At 42.1% G+C, this 18,171-nt stretch overlaps 2 protein-coding genes across 4 annotated transcripts; one reads left to right on the top strand and one right to left on the bottom strand.

The window, feature by feature from the left end:
• Nucleotides 1-215: 215 nt before the first annotated feature.
• On the bottom strand, nt 216-3,268 carry LOC139392508 (dnaJ homolog subfamily B member 9-like). Its single transcript, XM_071140520.1, has 3 exons — nt 3,180-3,268; nt 2,479-2,718; nt 216-1,690 (listed from the first exon to the last, which is right to left on the bottom strand). The coding sequence occupies exons 2-3, from the start codon at nt 2,693-2,695 to the stop codon at nt 1,215-1,217; spliced, it is 693 nt and encodes a 230-aa protein (XP_070996621.1). The 5' UTR covers nt 2,696-2,718; nt 3,180-3,268; the 3' UTR covers nt 216-1,214.
• A 125-nt stretch (nt 3,269-3,393) lies between these two features.
• Nucleotides 3,394-16,567, top strand: LOC139393072 (sugar phosphate exchanger 3-like). Of its 3 annotated transcripts, none has more exons than XM_071141413.1 (15): nt 3,394-3,528; nt 3,665-3,800; nt 4,221-4,335; nt 4,992-5,106; nt 5,498-5,590; nt 5,844-5,927; nt 6,111-6,256; nt 7,732-7,828; nt 8,115-8,199; nt 13,197-13,408; nt 13,802-13,943; nt 14,330-14,431; nt 14,708-14,907; nt 15,021-15,086; nt 15,236-16,567. In XM_071141413.1, exons 3-15 carry the CDS (start codon nt 4,259-4,261, stop codon nt 15,326-15,328), a joined length of 1,512 nt encoding a protein of 503 aa, XP_070997514.1. In that variant the 5' UTR covers nt 3,394-3,528; nt 3,665-3,800; nt 4,221-4,258; the 3' UTR covers nt 15,329-16,567. The 3 variants fall into 3 exon arrangements, with proteins under 3 accessions (XP_070997514.1, XP_070997516.1, XP_070997515.1); XM_071141415.1 differs by having other exon boundaries at nt 3,417-3,528; nt 3,665-3,796; XM_071141414.1 differs by lacking the exon at nt 3,665-3,800 and having other exon boundaries at nt 3,434-3,528.
• The last annotated feature ends 1,604 nt before the right edge of the window (nt 16,568-18,171 follow it).

Below are 18,171 nucleotides of genomic sequence, written 5' to 3'. Positions count from 1 at the left end.
AAAATAGTAGCTACATTATAGTTGCAGATGATAATATACATAGTGTTTTGTGAACCTATTCTGAGATTTACATTAATTGATCAAATGTCAGAGCATGAATAGAATACACACATTTAGAAGATACTACAGTAATCTAAATCCATGGACCAAGAGAATAGAACATGATAGGATAGAATGATAGGAATTGTAGAAATACATTTTAGTCTGCAGGAACCTTAGAGTAAATACACTTTTATTTCCAAACAAGTACTTATCCTCATCCTTTCAATATTTAAAAATAGATCATCCTTAGGATTAACAAAGTGCAGACAGCAGTCAATAACTGAACATTGGTTTCACACAAAATGACAATCAGGCAGCAAAGTCGAGGTAAGAGACAACAGAACAGAGAACAAAGGTGCCGACTGCAAATATTGCACATAATAAAACGGCAGAAGAGGCATACTTTCCAGAAAAAAAACAAGAGGTAACAGTTGATAATGGTGTATAACCATGTTAAATACATGTATATAGCTAGGTTCTCTTCAACTTCACGATGAGATTCAACTCATGTGCTCTATTCATAACCGGGAAAGGTTTAAGATGGGCCTTGAAGTAAGTGACAGCAACTTGACACACTGGGGAGAATGAATTAATAAATCCACAATCAAATGCAACAGCTCTTAAAGTACAAGGCATAAGCAATATAAACGTGCTATAACACTGAATTTGTCATCATATTGGAAGAACTCTTTCTGAAAGAGAGAATTGCTTTGGTTTTGCATAGCAATTTTAATGCTCCAGGAGGAAAATAGAAAGGACATGAAATAAAATGCTTATTTTTTCTTCTTCAACTCAATACAATTGCTACTCTCAAACAAAGATGGAAGCCAATAGAGAACCTGAGAAATGGGAGAGCCGGTGCTTAGCACGATGTAAACAAAGTAAATTGAAATCCAAAATGGAGGCATCGTAACATGCAATGCTATCCAGAAGTAAGAACCTAATACATAAGCCCAGTTTAATTATATCCAAAATGAGTGAAAGGTATTGCTTGAGAACAGTTTGTTTTATGGCCCGTAGGCATCAACACATTTATAGCACACTTTTTTTCTTTCTTTCCAAAACCACCCAAAATGTTCCACAAAGTGTTAAATTAACAGTAATTCCAAAATACCCACGATAGCTAAACTCATACACAGTGAGTAGTGGGATATGTTTCTGGTGATAATAAATCAAGAACAGTCTGTGTATGTGGTGACCATGTTCCCTCTGCGCTGTGTCACTGTCCTGCAGTGTTGTTTTGCTGAGCCCTGGAACCGGCTGTCCGCCCTGCCCGTGTGTCCGTTATACGAGAACATGTTCTCCATGTCCTCAAACACGTCATCAAAGTGTTCTCCACCAAAGGAGCCCTGGAAGTGTCTCTTCTGGGCCTCCTGGTGGGCCTGGAAGTGGCTGTTGTGCCTGCTCTGGGCCTCCTGGTGGGCCTGGAAGTGGCTGTTGAAGGCCCTCTTGTGATGGGCATGATGGGAGTGTTGGTTATGACCGAACAGGTCAGAGTCTCTGAACAGGTCATCAAAGTTGAAGTTAAAGTTCGGGTGGAAGTGCTGTCCACTCCTCCCACCTCCTGTGCCTGGCTCACCAGGGGAGGGGCCATGTCCAAACTGGTCATACTCCAGTCTCCTCTTATCGTCTGATAACGTCTCGTACGCTGGCAAAGGAAAGGAAACATGAGTCTCTTGGTGTCCACAGACATCAGAAAAACAACAAATGCTTTAACATTTAAAAATGTCATAACTGACTGTAATGGGAATATTAATAAGATCAATAAAGTTCATATTCAGTTTAGAGTGATTAACGCAATGTTAAGCATATTTACACGCTTTCCCTTTCTGTATTACACATGATTTCCAGTGTTCTGTTTGTGACACTCGGGTTGCTGGTCACTAGACTCGATGCTGACTGTTATGGATTAAACTCACATCTGTTGATAGTGATTGACGCCAGACTGGAGATAGAAGGACTGAGGACACACGGATTATTATGGTATTGTCTGTGAACACTGTGGTTCTGTAGTAGCTGACAAAGTCACTGTCCTCTTTGACTTCCTACAAGCTTCTCGGCTGGTGTTAACAGCACATTTCGCGTTGCTGATTAGGCTATTGAGTCTTCTCGGTGAAGGCCAGTTAGACATTCTCCGCTCCTGTCCGGGCTATTGTTATCCCTGCAAATTTGTAATTAAACCAGATACATTTTTTAAATTGATATTATCAATGACTGCTCTCCTTGTTCACCTGATAATGTCCATTACACTGACAATATTAAAGATTGGAAAAACACCCATTACTTGTTGAAATGTTTACAAAAGTATTAATACAACTACAGGATGAATAATTAACACTTCGTCCAATACATTTGATGTGGACTTGACGTAACGAGCCCTAATGGAACGGACGAGGGAGTGCCCATCTACCTAACACAGAAGTTGACAGCACTCACCCTCAGCTATTTCCCTGAACTTTGCCTCTGCGCCAGGACTCTTGTTTCGGTCAGGATGGTACTTCATGGCTAGCTTATGGAAGGCCTTCTTGATCTGGCGCTCGGAGGCATCTTTTGGCACACCTAGGATGTCATAGTAGTCCCTCTGTGCCAGTATGAACTCAGTTATCATGAGAATGCATACTGCTAACATTAAGACTGACTGTGCTGTGGCCATATTGGTGGTTAGCTCTTGCCTCCCTGCCCAGGAAAGAGAGAGGTTTGACAGTTAGTTGACAGTTTGTTACTGACACAAGCAAATCACAATGTAAGGTTGACAAAAGTATAACCATGTAAGCATGTTTTAACCTGTACTGTAGAAAGGAAGCACGGCATGGTACATCTGTAAAACTTGCTGTGTGACATAGGCTTTTCTTTTTGTTTTTAAAATAAAACCCCCCTTTAGCTAGGGACATGATCTACAAATGTATTTATTCTAGTGAACAGATGGTTGAATCAGCCACAGAATGACCCAACCGTTTACATTGCATTTAAAGCAATTGGTAAGGCAGTTTAAATCAGTGAAAGTGGATGGGGGAGAAAAAGAGTGTCAGAATCACAAGCACGTAGAGACTGTGAAAACTACTTGAAACACAGTTCTGAACTGTATGCTAATTCTAAACTCAAATAAGCGTTGAATTAAAATAAAAGAGAGGATTTACCTTGAGATGCACTAACAACAGCCTCCTGGCTCTCTATCAGACGACACTGGCACAGCTGATCCGTAGGTGACAAACTATAGCCGGTTGCATCCCCCCGGAGCTGTTACTCCACGACTCGCAATACTATTGGTTAATTTCTTCACCTACTGACTCGAAACACCACAATTGGCTGAAACTAGGGGCATGTGGCTCTTATTTGCATGCGTTCACTTCCGGTACACTCCAGCCCTGTTGGTGGCAATAGGAAACGTGAAACCACAGATGAAGAAAACCGATTGCTACAGTGTAGCAGACTGGACTGTAGACAGATGATCTCACACTAGCGTCGGTGATTATGTGAATAAAACAGGTAAGTCCTTATCCGTTTGACATCGACGTTGATTGCATATTTGCATTTGCATACAGTGTTATCCGATGCCCAATGTATCTTTAGTGAAAGAGAAGTATCGAGCTAGTGTATTTCATATGCTTTTACATATCACCAGAGTGAGTCACTTCAGTGCTGCACTGCTAGCCAGCGACAGAAGCAGACAGAAAGAAGACAGGTCCCAAGGCTATTTATTGCTGTCCATAGCTAAATTCTTCCTATCTAGAACGAGTACACGTTTGCGGAAAAAGTAGGTAAGGAAATCTCAATCTTTTTGGGGGGTTTTGCCTTTATTGACAGAATGTGATTCAGAGGGTGTTTACACCAGATACATATTTCAGGCCAGGTTCCAATGTTTGTTGGCTGTAGGGCTAACAGTAAGGTCCCATGGTGAGAAGTAGGTTAATGATAACAAGCTTATGGTTTTATTTTTTTGGAAGAGGCTGACCAAGACCTTTGACTTGTTTGTGGCTTTATATCATTGGCCTTTTACCTACATTTGCTATGGTGAAAAATATCCACCTGGTCTCATAGGACTTTAAACCCCAGTTCTCTCCTTTCAGCCAAAGCTGTGTTTTTGACCTAGGCTGTAGTGTTGAATAAACTAGTGTGGTGCTCTTCCCTCTCTGAACCCCCTCCCTCTCCTGCCTGCCTCTCCTGCTGTTCCCTTGAAGACCTCCACCCCCTCCCATCCCTCTTGGTGACCCCTGTGATGTCGTCCCCGTGCTGTGGCTTCCTGGCGCAGTACACCCACCATCACCTGGTCGCCTTCCTCCTCACCTTCTTTAGGTAAACTCAACTCCTGAACTCCCACCAGCCTTGTAGGGATCTGGTATAAGACCCTCTGAATGTTCAGAGTTCTCATTCCAGTTCTCTTTGCCCTAAATGCTCTCTACACAAGCACTTATACCAGAGCATACATGCGCATTTGATACACAGGCTCACTTGTGCTCATATAGGCCGACATCCTCCTTAAGTAAATAGGGGCCCCAACGAGTGCTAATGCCTGGACTGGAACTACAGTACTCACAGTCTTATAAAGCTCTCCACTGTAATTACACTGTAAAAAAATTACGTCCTGGTCAGACTGGTTGTTACCAGAGTAGGAGAAAGTGAACGTGTCAGACAGTTGAGCAGTAAGAATCAGATTCGTGCTGAATCGGTGCTTCTCACATTCCCTATCCTGACCTCCCCACTCAGCTGTGCAAAGATTTTGTGGTTGTGCTTTCCAGGCCCTGTCATCAGGAAGTGACGTATAGCCTAGAGTTCTTATTTACAGGTTATAGTCTTGAGGAATTTCTATTAGTTGTAAACGGGCTGAGTACTGCACACCAGCTGCTTTAAACAGCTAAACACAGCATTGGAAGACCCTGGGTGTTTCTGGTCCCTTGTTGTGCTAGGAATATAACAGGGCTTTATTAAGTCTCCCCTCCCTCTCTCTCCAGTTATGTCCTCCTGCACGCCTCGAGGAAGACCTTCAGTAATGTGAAAGTGAGCATCTCAGCCCAGTGGACTCCCTCTGTGCAGAATGCCAGCTCTCCTACCTTCTCACCCGGGGAGGTACGTACTCGGGAGGATGTGGATTCTCCTTCTTGAATTATCTCTCCTTTTCGCCTCCCCTGAATGATGACCTCTGATATGACTTAAGTCCTGGATGTCTGCTGTTTTGCCTCAGTTTGCACCATTGGGTTTGGTCACGTGCGATCCTCAATATTTACTTTGTGTGCAGTGGATGGGGAAGTGTTATAAGGTGTGGAGCTACTGACGAGTGCTCTGCACGTGACCATTATGTTGAAACAGACCATGAAGTACAGCTAATACTAATGGTCAAATGGTTAAATAAATCCCTTTACTCAGTTACTCTGTCAATGTTTTTGTGTTAAATGATCTAAAGTTGATTTATTGTGTTAATGTATGTATCTTTGATTGTCTATTCTGTATCTTCCTCCAGACATGGGAGGTGAATAACCTTTTTGCAGACTCTGATGGAGCCACTCTGTTCCTGGGTGTCCTCGACACCATCTTCCTGTTTTCCTACGCCGTGGTGAGTGTCGGGGTCAGCTTGGGTCACGGGGGGGGGGCTACTGGTTGGTAGTCTAGCAACAGTGACTCAATGTAACCTAATCAGAGATCAGATTTACTTCTCTCTCCTGCCACATGCTAATATGCACATTAAACTAATGTATGCTAATTCATTAATGTCATCTTTCATTATCAACATGGAAACAAGCACACTGATGCGTAGTCAAAGCAGGAGGACAGGGTAAACATGCGTGTGTTGTTCAATATTCATGCAGGGCTTATATATGAGTGGAGTGATTGGAGATCGCATGAACCTCCGATATGTCCTCTCCTTTGGTCTGTGTGGTTCAGCCATAGTGGTAAGTGCTTTTATATTTCATATACATCTACACAGTTGTTACAACAGATTTATACAATAGCTACTAATTACAACAATATTCATATACTGCAGATTCTGCATTTTGATCCCATTATATTTCACTGTGTTTATTTAGTGGCGTAATCCAATATCACCTTCTGTTTTTCCCTCCTTCACTTCCCAGGAGTTTGTGTTTGGTACCCTGACTGAGTGGCTGCAATTCTATAACATCTACCTGTACTGTGGTCTTTGGGTGCTGAACGGCCTACTGCAGTCTGCTGTCTGGCCCTGTGTGGTGGCAGTCATGGGGAACTGGTTCGGCAAGTCGGGGTGAGTATCATATCACTCTCTCTGCCATGACACTAGTATACTCCAACACTGATCATTAGGGCTGGGAATTGCCAGGGACCATACGATATGATAGCGATACAATATTTATTGTGATTCCCACAATTCTATATGTATTGTGATTCGATATTGTGATTTTATTGCGATTTGGTGTTCCAAACAATATTGCTCACCGTATGTCTGAGAGAGCCATGAGAACTAGTTTTGGTCAGTCATGGAAATAAAAGGGCTGAAAACAAACGGTCACCCTAAAAATAAGATGGCGAACAAGCTACGAAGGTACAGCAAACCTAGCGCCAAAATAATATTGCATTATCGTCAAAAAGAAGATCCTCTTCTGTAACTGTGTTCGTTTGCCCCATCACTACTGATCAATGCCGATCACTCTTTTTTTTTTGGACCTGAATGCCAAAAACAATCAGGAGATAGGTGTTCAAAGTTGACCTATTTTTGCATACTGTTACATTCTCCAACAAGAAAACCAAAAATGTCACGCAAACAGAAGGGGGAACTAAGAGTCAATGACCAACAACCAAAATGAAACGGGTGGTTTTAGGAGAGGTTCTGAAAGACACGGGCGTGTCCACTGAAAGTTGACTAGCAACCACAACTGGAACCTAAAAGACGACTACCATTGGCGCCCAATAAATTTGCCAGAGAGGCAAACAAAAGAAAAACCGATGTTAAAGACAGGAAGCAAACCAAAAAGGTGGAGCAAAACAAAATCAGATAAAGGATTTTTTGTCTAGAAATCAAAATCGAGTGCGCCAACTGAAGGTGTTAACCCTCTGCGTCTATCAAGATAACTGGAGCACAGGGCCAGCCGCTCTTAAATAGCGCCTGGGCCAGGACAGGTTAACGCCTTCCCACTAAAGAGATGGCAACCAGCATAGGTGTATCCAATACTGACTAACAAGGTGACACCAATCGGTGCGCCCTACTTGCTAACAAGCTATACGTGCTAAAGTGCAACCTTAAAACATAAATGGAAAAAACAAAACTTGTAACAATTCCCCACCCTACCATGAGACATCCATGTCTTTATCACAGATAAAGATAAACGGTTGAGTTTGATATCATTTAAAAGCTTACAGGGGTTTCTAGTTTTTAGTCTATTCTATGATTTCATTTTTTAAAGTTTTTAATTTTAAGAAAATTACTTTTTTTATGCATAAATGTTATTTATCTAAAAACAAGTGACTTCAGATTTGACTAATTTTCACAAATGTTGTAGTTTAGACCCTATTTTACATAATCTAAGACCTTATTTTACATCAAAGGGGGTGCCGTCAGAAAGTGATTGAAATCATACGGAACGACCCTGTGATGTACCGATTTTATTCTTGGTTCTGTTGTATTCTAGAAGACAAGGTTCTAATTGAGTATTGTGTTGAGCATGTTGTGTGTGTTGTGCATGTTCTTGAGAGTAACCGATGTATGTCTCTTCCTCCCTCCAGGCGAGGTTTTGTGTTTGGCCTGTGGAGTGCCTGTGCGTCTGTTGGGAACATCCTGGGCGCTTTCCTGGCATCCAGTGTTCTCAAGTACGGTTATGAGGTGAGTGCAGACACACACAGATATACCTATTACAGATCCGCTCTGGGACTCACCTATTTTTTTTATAAAGTCTAGATGAAAAACGGACATGCTATGTAGCATAGACAATACCTGGTATGGTCTAGTTAGTAAGTCTCTAGAAAATGTCACTACATTGTTGTCGAGAGAAAAGTGAAGTTATGTGGTGGTGTCTTTTTCTCAACCTCTTGCTACATAGTTAGCTACATAGCACGAACAGCACAATTCACAATACAAGTCACCTCAGTGTTATGCTGTGTTTCTGCAGTATGCCTTCCTGGTCACTTCAGTGCTGCAGTTTGCTGGTGGGGTGGTGGTGTTCTTTGGTCTGCTCACCTCCCCTAAAGAAGTGGGTGAGTATTAGGTCCGCATATGTCCAGTTTCCCTCATTGGTCTGGCATTGTCTCCCTATCACTGTGTCATACTGTACATTCTTTCACTTCGAGTCTCAGGTTCTATTAGTCGTGTGTACAGGATACGCATGGTACACACCGTCCAAGAAAATGCTTACTTGCTGGTTCCTTCTCGAAAATAATACAAGATAAGAGTACGAGCATAAAGTAAATGGCTCGGTAGAATAGAATAAACATTGAAGCAACTTCCTCCTTTCTGTGCCATCTAATTGTTTGTTTCAATTCTCTTGACATTAATCGTTATTGTTCCTTGAGGAAGTTAAAAAAAATTGTGTGTGTGGAATATGATATAAAGCACATATAAACTAGAGGTCGACCGATTTATGATTTTTCAACACGATACCGATTATTGGAGGACCCAAAAAAAAGCCGATACCGATTTAATCGGCCAATTTAAATCATTTTTAAAAAGTATTTATTTGTAATAATGACAATTACAACAATACTGAATGAACACTTATTTTAACTTAATATAATACATCAATAAAAATCTATTTAGTCTCAAATAAATAATGAAACATGTTCAATTTGATTTAAATAATGCAAAAACAAAGTGTTGGAGAAGTAAAAGTGCAATATTTGCCATGTAAAAAAGCTAACGTATGAGTTCCTTGCTCAGAACATGAGAACATTTAAAAGCTGTTGGTTCCTTTTAACATAAGACTTCAATATACCAAGATAAGAGGTTTTAGGTTGTAGTTAATATGGTATTTAGTATTTATAGGACTATTTCTCTCTCTACCATTTGTATTTCATATACCTTTGACTATTGGATGTTCTTATAGGCACTTTAGTATTGCCAGTGTAACAGTATAGCTTCCGTCCCTCTCCTCGCCCCTACCTGGGCTCAAACCAGGAACACATTGAAAACAGCCACACGCGAAGCAGCGTTACCCATCACTACACAAAAGCCGCGGCCCTTGCAGAGCAAGGTGAATAACTGCTCCAAGTCTCAGAGCGAGTGACATTTGAAATGCTATTAGCGCGCACCCCGCTAACTAGCTAGCCATTTCACATCGGTTACACCAGCCATTAGGCTGATAGGCTTGAAGTCATAAACAGTGCTGTGCTTGCGAAGAGCTGCTGGCAAAACACACAAAAGTGCTGTTTGAATGAATGCATTTCGAGCCTGCTGCTGTCTACCACCGCTCAGTCAGACTGCTCTATCAAATATCAAATCATAGACTTAATTATAACATAATAACACACAGAAATACGAGCCGTTGGTCATTAATATGGTCGAATCCGGAAACTATCATTTCGAAAACAAAACGTTTATTATTTCAGTGAAATACGGAACCGTTCGGTATTTTATCTAACTGGTGGCATCTCGAAGTCTAAATATTCTTGTTACATTGTACAACCTTCAATGTTATGTCATAATTGCGTAGAATTTTGGCAAATTAGTTTGCAATGAGCCTGGCTGCCCAAACTGTTGCATATACCCTGACTCTGCGTGCAATGAGCTCAAGAGAAGTGACACAATTTCACCTGGTTAATATTGCTTTCTAACCTGGATTTCTTTTAGCTAAATATGCAGGTTTAAAAATATATACTTCTGTGTATTGATTTTAAGAATGGCATTGGTGTTCATGGTTAGGTACAGTCATGCAACGATTGTGCTTTTTTCGCAAATACGCTTTTGTTAAATCATCCCCCAGCGTTGCATCGATTAAATGCAACGCAGGACACGCTAGATAAACTAGTAATATCATTAACCATGTGTAGTTAACTAGTGATTATGATTTATTGATTGTTTTTTTATAAGATAAGTTTAATGCTAGCTAGCAACTTACCTTGGCTTCTACTGCATTCGCGTAAAAGGCAGGCTCCTCGTGGAGTGCAATGAGCGGCAGGTGGTTAGAGCGTTGGACTAGTTAACCGTAAGGTTGCAAGATTGAATCCCAGAGCTGACAGGGTGAAAATCTGTCATTCTGCCCCTGAACAAGGCTGCCACCGTTCTGCCACCGTTCCTAGGCCGTCATTGAAAATAAGAATGTGTTCTTAACTGACTTGCCTCGTTAAATAAAGTTGTAAAAAAAAAGAAGAAATCGCCGTCCAAAAATACAGATTTCCGATTGTTATGAAAACTTGAAATCAGCCCTAATTAATCGGCCATTCCGATTAATCAGTCGACCTGTAATATAAACTCAGCAAAAAAAGAAACGTTCCTTTTTCAGGACCCTGTCTTTCAAAGATAATTCGTAATAATCCAAATAACTTCACAGATCTTCATTGTAAAGGGTTTAAACACTGTTTCCCATGCTTTTATTTATTTATTTATTTATTTTACCTTTATTTAACCAGGTAGGCAAGTTGAGAACAAGTTCTCATTTACAATTGCGACCTGGCCAAGATAAAGCAAAGCAGTTCGACAGATACAACGACACAGAGTTACACATGGAGTAAAACAAACATACAGTCAATAATACAGTATAAACAAGTCTATATACAATGTGAGCAAATGAGGTGAGAAGGGAGGTAAAGGCAAAAAAGTCCATGGTGGCAAGGTAAATACAATATAGCAAGTAAAACACTGGAATGGTAGTTTTGCAATGGAAGAATGTGCAAAGTAGAAATAAAAATAATGGGGTGCAAAGGAGCAAAATAAATAAATAAATTAAATACAGTTGGGAAAGAGGTAGTTGTTTGGGCTAAATTATAGGTGGGCTATGTACAGGTGCAGTAATCTGTGAGCTGCTCTGACAGTTGGTGCTTAAAGCTAGTGAGGGAGATAAGTGTTTCCAGTTTCAGAGATGTTTGTAGTTCGTTCCAGTCATTGGCAGCAGAGAACTGGAAAGAGAGGCGGCCAAAGAAAGAATTGGTTTTGGGGGTGACTAGAGAGATATACCTGCTGGAGTGTGTGCTACAGGTGGGAGATGCTATGGTGACCAGCGAGCTGAGATAAGGGGGACTTTACCTAGCAGGGTCTTGTAGATGACATGGAGCCAGTGGGTTTGGCGACGAGTATGAAGCGAGGGCCAGCCAACGAGAGCGTACAGGTCGCAATGGTGGGTAGTATATGGGGCTTTGGTGACAAAACGGATTGCACTGTGATAGACTGCATGCAATTTGTTGAGTAGGGTATTGGAGGCTATTTTGTAAATGACATCGCCAAAGTCGAGGATTGGTAGGATGGTCAGTTTTACAAGGGTATGTTTGGCAGCATGAGTGAAGGATGCTTTGTTGCGAAATAGGAAGCCAATTCTAGATTTAACTTTGGATTGGAGATGTTTGATATGGGTCTGGAAGGAGAGTTTACAGTCTAACCAGACACCTAAGTATTTGTAGTTGTCCACGTATTCTAAGTCAGAGCCGTCCAGAGTAGTGATGTTGGACAGGCGGGTAGGTGCAGGTAGCGATCGGTTGAAGAGCATGCATTTAGTTTTACTTGTATTTAAGAGCAATTGGAGGCCACGGAAGGAGAGTTGTATGGCATTGAAGCTTGCCTGGAGGGTTGTTAACACAGTGTCCAAAGAAGGGCCGGAAGTATACAGAATGGTGTCGTCTGCGTAGAGGTGGATCAGAGACTCACCATGCTTGTTCAATGAACCATAAACAATTCATGAACATCCACCTGTGGAACGGTCGTTAAGACACTAACAGCTTACAGACGGTAGGCAATTAAGGTCATAGTTATGAAAATGTAGGACACTAAAGAGGCCTTTCTACTGACTCTGAAAAACACTAAAAGAAAGATGTCCAGGGTCATCTCTGTGAACATGCCTTAGGCATGCTGCAAGGAGGCGTGAGGACTGCAGTTGTGGCCAAGGCAATAAATTGCAATGTCCATACTGTGAGACGCCTAAGACAGCGCTACAGGGAGACAGGATGGACAGCTAATCGTCCTCGCAGTGGCAGACCACGTGTAACAACACCTGCACAGGATCGGTACATCAAAACATCACACCTGCTGGACAGGTACAGGATTGCAACAACAACTGCCCGAGTTACACCAGGAACGCACAATCCCATCATCAGTGCTCAGACTGTCCACAATAGGCTGAGAGAGGCTGGACTGGGGGCTTGTAGGCCTGTATTAAGGCAGGTCCTCACCGGACATCACCGGCAACAACGTCGCTAATGGGCACAAACCCACCGTCGCTGGACCAGACAGGACTGGCAAAAAGTGCTCTTCACTGACGAGTCGCGGTTTTGTCTCACCAGGGGTGATGGTCGGATTCGTGTTTATCGCCGAAGGAATGAGCTTTACACCGAGGCCTTTTCTCTGGAGTGGGATCGATTTGGAGGTGGAGGATCCGTCATGGTCTGGGGCAGTGTGTCACAGCATCATCGGACTGAGCTTGTTGTCATTGCAGGCATTGCAGGCAATCTCAACGCTGTGCGTTACAGGGAAGACAACCTCCTCCCTCATGTGGTACCCTTCCTGCAGGCTTATCCTGACATGACCCTCCAGCATGACAATGCCACCAGCCATACTGCTCGTTCTGTGCGTGATTTCCTGCAAGACAGGAATGTCAGTGTTCTGCTATGGCCAGCGAAGAGCCCGTATCTCAATCCCATTGAGCACGTCTGGGACCTGTTGGTTCGGAAGGTGGGGGCTAGGGCCATTCCCCCCAGAAATGTCCGGGAACTTGCAGGTGCCTTGGTGGAAGAGTGGGGTAACACCTCACAACAAGAACTGGCAAACCTGGTGCAGTCCGTGAGGAGGAGATGCACTGCAGTACGTAATGCAGCTGGTGGCCACGCCAGATACTGACACCCCCCCCCCTTTGTTCAGGGACACATTATTCAATTTCTGTCCGTCACATGTCTGTGGAACTTGTTCAGTTTGTCTCAGTTGTTGAATCTTGTTATGTTCATACAAATATTTACACGTTACATTTGCTGAAAATAAACGCATTTAGTTCTGCTGAGTTTAGCTACAATGTACTTTGACTCTTTTGATGAAGAGTGTTGTTTCTCTGTCCCATCAGGTTTGTGTTTGGAGTCAGAAACAGGTCTGAGACCAGTGGAAAGAGACGCAGACAGCCACAGGCCTCTGATGAGTGATGAAGAGGATGAGGAGGGATCGGAGGAGGTGTGTGACGGAGGGTACTACACCATCCGGCAGGGGGATGAGGAGCCGCGGGAAACACCCAAAGCCATCGGATTCTGCCAGGCCTTCTGCCTTCCCGGAGTGCTGCCTGTGAGTGGGATATTACTAGAGCTCTCTTTGTGTCTCTGTCTCTTTCGCATGACCTCCCTAACTCTGGTCGGCGGTCACCCACTCTCTCTTTTACACTCACCCTCCTATCTCCCTCTTTCATTCACCCCCCTGTCTATATCCTGATCTATTTCTATATCTATCATCTTATCATCCTCTCTGCTATCTGCCCCTCCCGGTATATGAGTTTCCATTCTATCTCAATTCTTTGGCTGACAGTTTTGTTTAGGAGGGGGTGAACACGTTGCATTAGTATCTTTCTCTGAACAAATGGACCAATAAAGCAAGTATTGTATTATGGAGCATCTGAAGATTTTAGTTCTGGCTTTCTGAGATGACTCATCCAGTAACTGGTGACTCATCCTCTCTCCCTAGTATTCCCTGGCGTATGCCTGTCTGAAGCTGGTCAACTACTCCTTCTTCTTCTGGTTGCCCTTCTACCTGAGCAGGAACTTTGGCTGGAAGGAGGCCCAGGCCGACAGGCTCTCTGTGTGGTACGACGTGGGAGGCATCATAGGTGAGTGTTACGGCCCAGGCTTAGTTAACGCTGGCTGTATGGACTGGTTAATATGAATGACATTGGTGTTGTTGACTACGGTTTAGATGTGGTAACATCCTAGCTAGCTATGTGGAGTCATTTATCTATGCCGTCTAAATGGGTCTACACAGTCTACGCCAACGGCGCCGACGGAGGTCCATTTGCAACGCTCTCTACGTAGTTCCACGTACAGTTGTGCGACTGGATTTTTGGAACGCGACAAACGGACCTCCGTCGGCTCCGTTTGCATAGACTGTGTAGACCCCTTTAGACGGTACAGGAAACTGTGTATTAATCTCCTGCTCTCTCTCTCTCTCTCTCTCTCTTTCTCTTTCTCCCCCCCCCCCCCCCCCCCCCCCCCCCAGGTGGTACGATCCAGGGCCTGATCTCAGACTTCATGGGGAAGAGAGCTCCAGTGTTAGCCGTCAGTCTGCTGCTGGCTATGGGAGCCCTGGTGGGTTACAGCCGTGAGTACTCCTCCTTCTTTCATCTGCCGTCCTCCTTTTTCTAGCCCAAAACATTTCACTATATTATTCAGGCCAACATTCAATTTTAATGTGATCTAATTTATTTAAGGAAACAAATGGAAATGGTTCATTATTGTGTTTTATGCCAATTCTAGACCACCAAGGGGAGCCCATGATGGCGGAAAAAGAAAAATAGAACCACATCCCTTGCTGTCTCATACACAATCCACAAAAAAAAAAACGTGTGAATTAACCCTGTGTTGCCCCCCCCCTTAGACTCCCCTCCGGACCAGGTGGCGAATGCAGCTCTCCTGGCCACCACAGGTTTCTTCATAGGAGGACCGTCCAACATGATCAGCTCAGCCATCTCTGCAGACCTGGGGCGACAGGAGGCCCTCAGGGGCAGTCAGGAGGCTCTGGCTACCGTCACCGGCATAGTGGACGGGACTGGGAGTATTGGAGCTGCAGCGGGACAGGTAACACACACTAGAGACCGAGAAAGTACACACATACATACAGTACATGCATACACACAGAAATATGTGCTTTCCAGTGATTTAATGTTGAGTTTTTTTACCTTGTCTTCCAGTATTTGGTATCCGTGATCGAGAGCAAGCTGGGCTGGATGTTTGTCTTCTACTTCTTCATCGTCATGGTAAGATCATCATGTCTAACCCATAATGTGAGACAATGTTCACGTCTTCCAGAAATGAGTCACTCATTCTCCTCAGGAGCATCTTACATAAGGCACTGTTTTGTCCCTGTTGGTGACATATTTGGTCCTGTTATTTGATCGCCTCACAGACCGGGTGCAGCATAGTCTTCATCTTGCCGCTGATCGTGACTGAGATTCGGGCCATGTGGAGGGAGAGATGGGCACGGACACAGGAGCTGTGAAGCCTTCCTCACGGGGCCATGTTGTTTCCTACTCCTTCCCTATGGGGCCTACTGCCTGTCAGTCAGACTATGTCCACTGATCACTACTGTAGATGTATGTACAACATGTCTATGAATGTGTATGTCCAGTTTATGTATATATTTGGTCAGAAACGCGTTTTTTTTTTTTTAATTAAGATATTACTTCAGCGCCTTTTACGAGTGGGGGCAGGGCCCTCTAAATGTTTGTGGTCTGAGATTGGAAGTTCCAAGCAGCTAACGATTATTCCAATTCCTTTATCAGTTTACTGGAGTGTATAATGATTACTTGTATAGAATGATTGATTGAATCTGCTCATTTGCTTAGTAGAGATCAGATTTCAAAGACACACAAAACTCTCCATCACTCACTCATAGAATCTCACACACACATCCGCTCGGTGGATTTTTAGTCATTGCCTGTAGCACACACTGTAGTCAGTGACCACGTTTACATGCGCAAGGTATTGTGGACAGTAGCTCATATCCCGCAGAAGGTCTTATTCGGGTTAAGCTGTTTACATGCACTTTTGATATCCCGCTCACAGGTATCCCTGTACCGATGAATAAACGGATTATTCCTCATTTAAATTGATATGGGTTAAATATTACCTGAAATATGGCCTATAACCTTTCACATGTAGCGTAATATAATATTAACTATTGCGGAATTATGCATTTCTTAAAGTGAAATTACACAACAAATGTTAATTTTGTCTCGGAAACAGGAGTGGAGAAATACGAATTATTTCAGCATCTCTTGAGGAAATGCTAGTGCGTGTGTTCTCGTTGACACCGTTATGCAAGCAGACAGTATTTCAACCACATAAAATATGCACCCAAGACAGACTAAAGTCTTATCATAAACCAATTTAATCGTTTTCTCAGCTTTTAATTTCACTAAAACCAGTCAAACTGATGACATTTGGGCATTTTGCAAAGACCAAATCTTTTCACTGTTCTCCCCGGGTCCCTAAACGAAACAGACAACTTTACCGGTTTTAACTAGATTACTAATGCACTCGTTCTGTCAATGTAAGACATTATTCTGTTGAGCACTACTTTATTTAGTCTTCTGGGGCAACAAGTTATGACAGAAGACTATAGTTGACAAACAAATGTCCTTCCAAATGTCGGAAATTGTAAACAGAAAGTTGTCTAAATTACGCTACACGGTCCAGGATGGTGTATCGGCAAAATAAATTATTATGGGGGATGGAACTGAACAGTTTGCCTACTTTTTGAAGTGATTTGTTTAACAATCAGATGAAAACATCACACAACACCCATTATACCTAAAACTGAGCCTACACAGACTGCGAAAAACAACAGTAAACGGGATACATGCCACAGTATCCCATCTAAGATCAGCAAATCCAAGGCATTTTATCCGGGTTTCTCATAACCGGGATACAAACTTTTTCGGGTTATTGTAAACGAGATATGATGTTTACATGTGTCAACTCAAGAGAGTACTTGAGTACCCCGAATAATAACGGAATATTGGTGTGCATGTAAACGTGGTCAGACTAAACGGTACGTTAAGCGGCTTTTTTAAGTCTTAACGGTCAGTTAACATTAACTGCACGCATCTGAAATATTTTCCGTATCAAAATGATTTAAAGGTATACTGATTTTATTTACTGTAGGTACATAAATTAAAACGGTACAAGTAGTTCTTCTGGTTGGATTGGTATCAGTTGCTAAATTACTGTAGTGGTTTCAACCAAGGCCACAAGTGCATTTCAGCTGATCCAGGGCCTGCTAAACTTGATGACATGGAATGTGTATTTAATTTTATCATTGTCGAATGTATGTTCTTAATCTGTGGTAAATGTTCATTTTTTTCCCCGTATGTGCACTTTAAATTCATGTTTTAATGAGCCTACGTTTTTTTTTTCAAGAAAAGCAAATGGTATTTTTCAAAACTGTTGACTCCTATCTTTTATTCTTCCCAAGGGAATTTACGATATATTTTGGGATACCACCTCAATGAATTTGAACTTAAATGACCTATACTGTATTCACACAACTGACTTTTTTTTTGTATAAATCTCATAAAGCAATGAAACCAGCATTTAGAAACCTTGAATTAGCATTCTTGGCAGGATGATTTATTTTCACCTATAAAATGGACACAAATTAAGAGGATCCGGATTTAGTAAATTACTAATGGGATAGATATCCTGTAGTGGATAAATTCTGCTCAAACCTGTTGCAGTTGTGTTACGTCACTTCAGAACCACCAGGAGGAGCCCTTAAGGCAGAAATAATACCAGGAAAATGTGTGGTAATAGTAGGTCTAATAGAATTAGTAGACTTAATATGTGTAGATTTAGTAGGCCTAATATAATTAGTAGACTTAATATGTGTAGAATTAATAGTTCTAATATAATTAGTAGACTTAATATGTGTAGAATTAGTAGGCCTAATATAATTAGACTTAATATGTGTAGAATTAGTAGGTCTAATAGAATTAGTAGGCCTAATAGAATTAGTAGGCCTAATATGTGTAGAATTAGTAGGCTAATGGAATTAGTAGGCCTAACGTGTTGAATTAGTAGGCCTAATATGTGTAGAATTAGTAGGCTAATGGAATTAGTAGACTTAATAGAATTAGTAGGCCTAACATGTGTTGAATTTGAATTAGTAGGCCTAATATGTGTTGAATTAGTATGTGTTGAATTAGTAGGCCTAATAGAATTAGTAGGCCTAATATGTGTTGAATTAGTAGACCTAATATAATTAGTAGACTTAATATGTGTAGAATTAATAGGTCTAATATACACTGCTCAAAAAAATAAAGGGAACACTAAAATAACACA

Source organism: Oncorhynchus clarkii, chromosome 33 (assembly GCF_045791955.1).
Source record: "Oncorhynchus clarkii lewisi isolate Uvic-CL-2024 chromosome 33, UVic_Ocla_1.0, whole genome shotgun sequence".
Lineage (NCBI taxonomy): Eukaryota > Metazoa > Chordata > Actinopteri > Salmoniformes > Salmonidae > Oncorhynchus > Oncorhynchus clarkii.
This window is presented reverse-complemented; position numbering and strand designations above follow the sequence as displayed.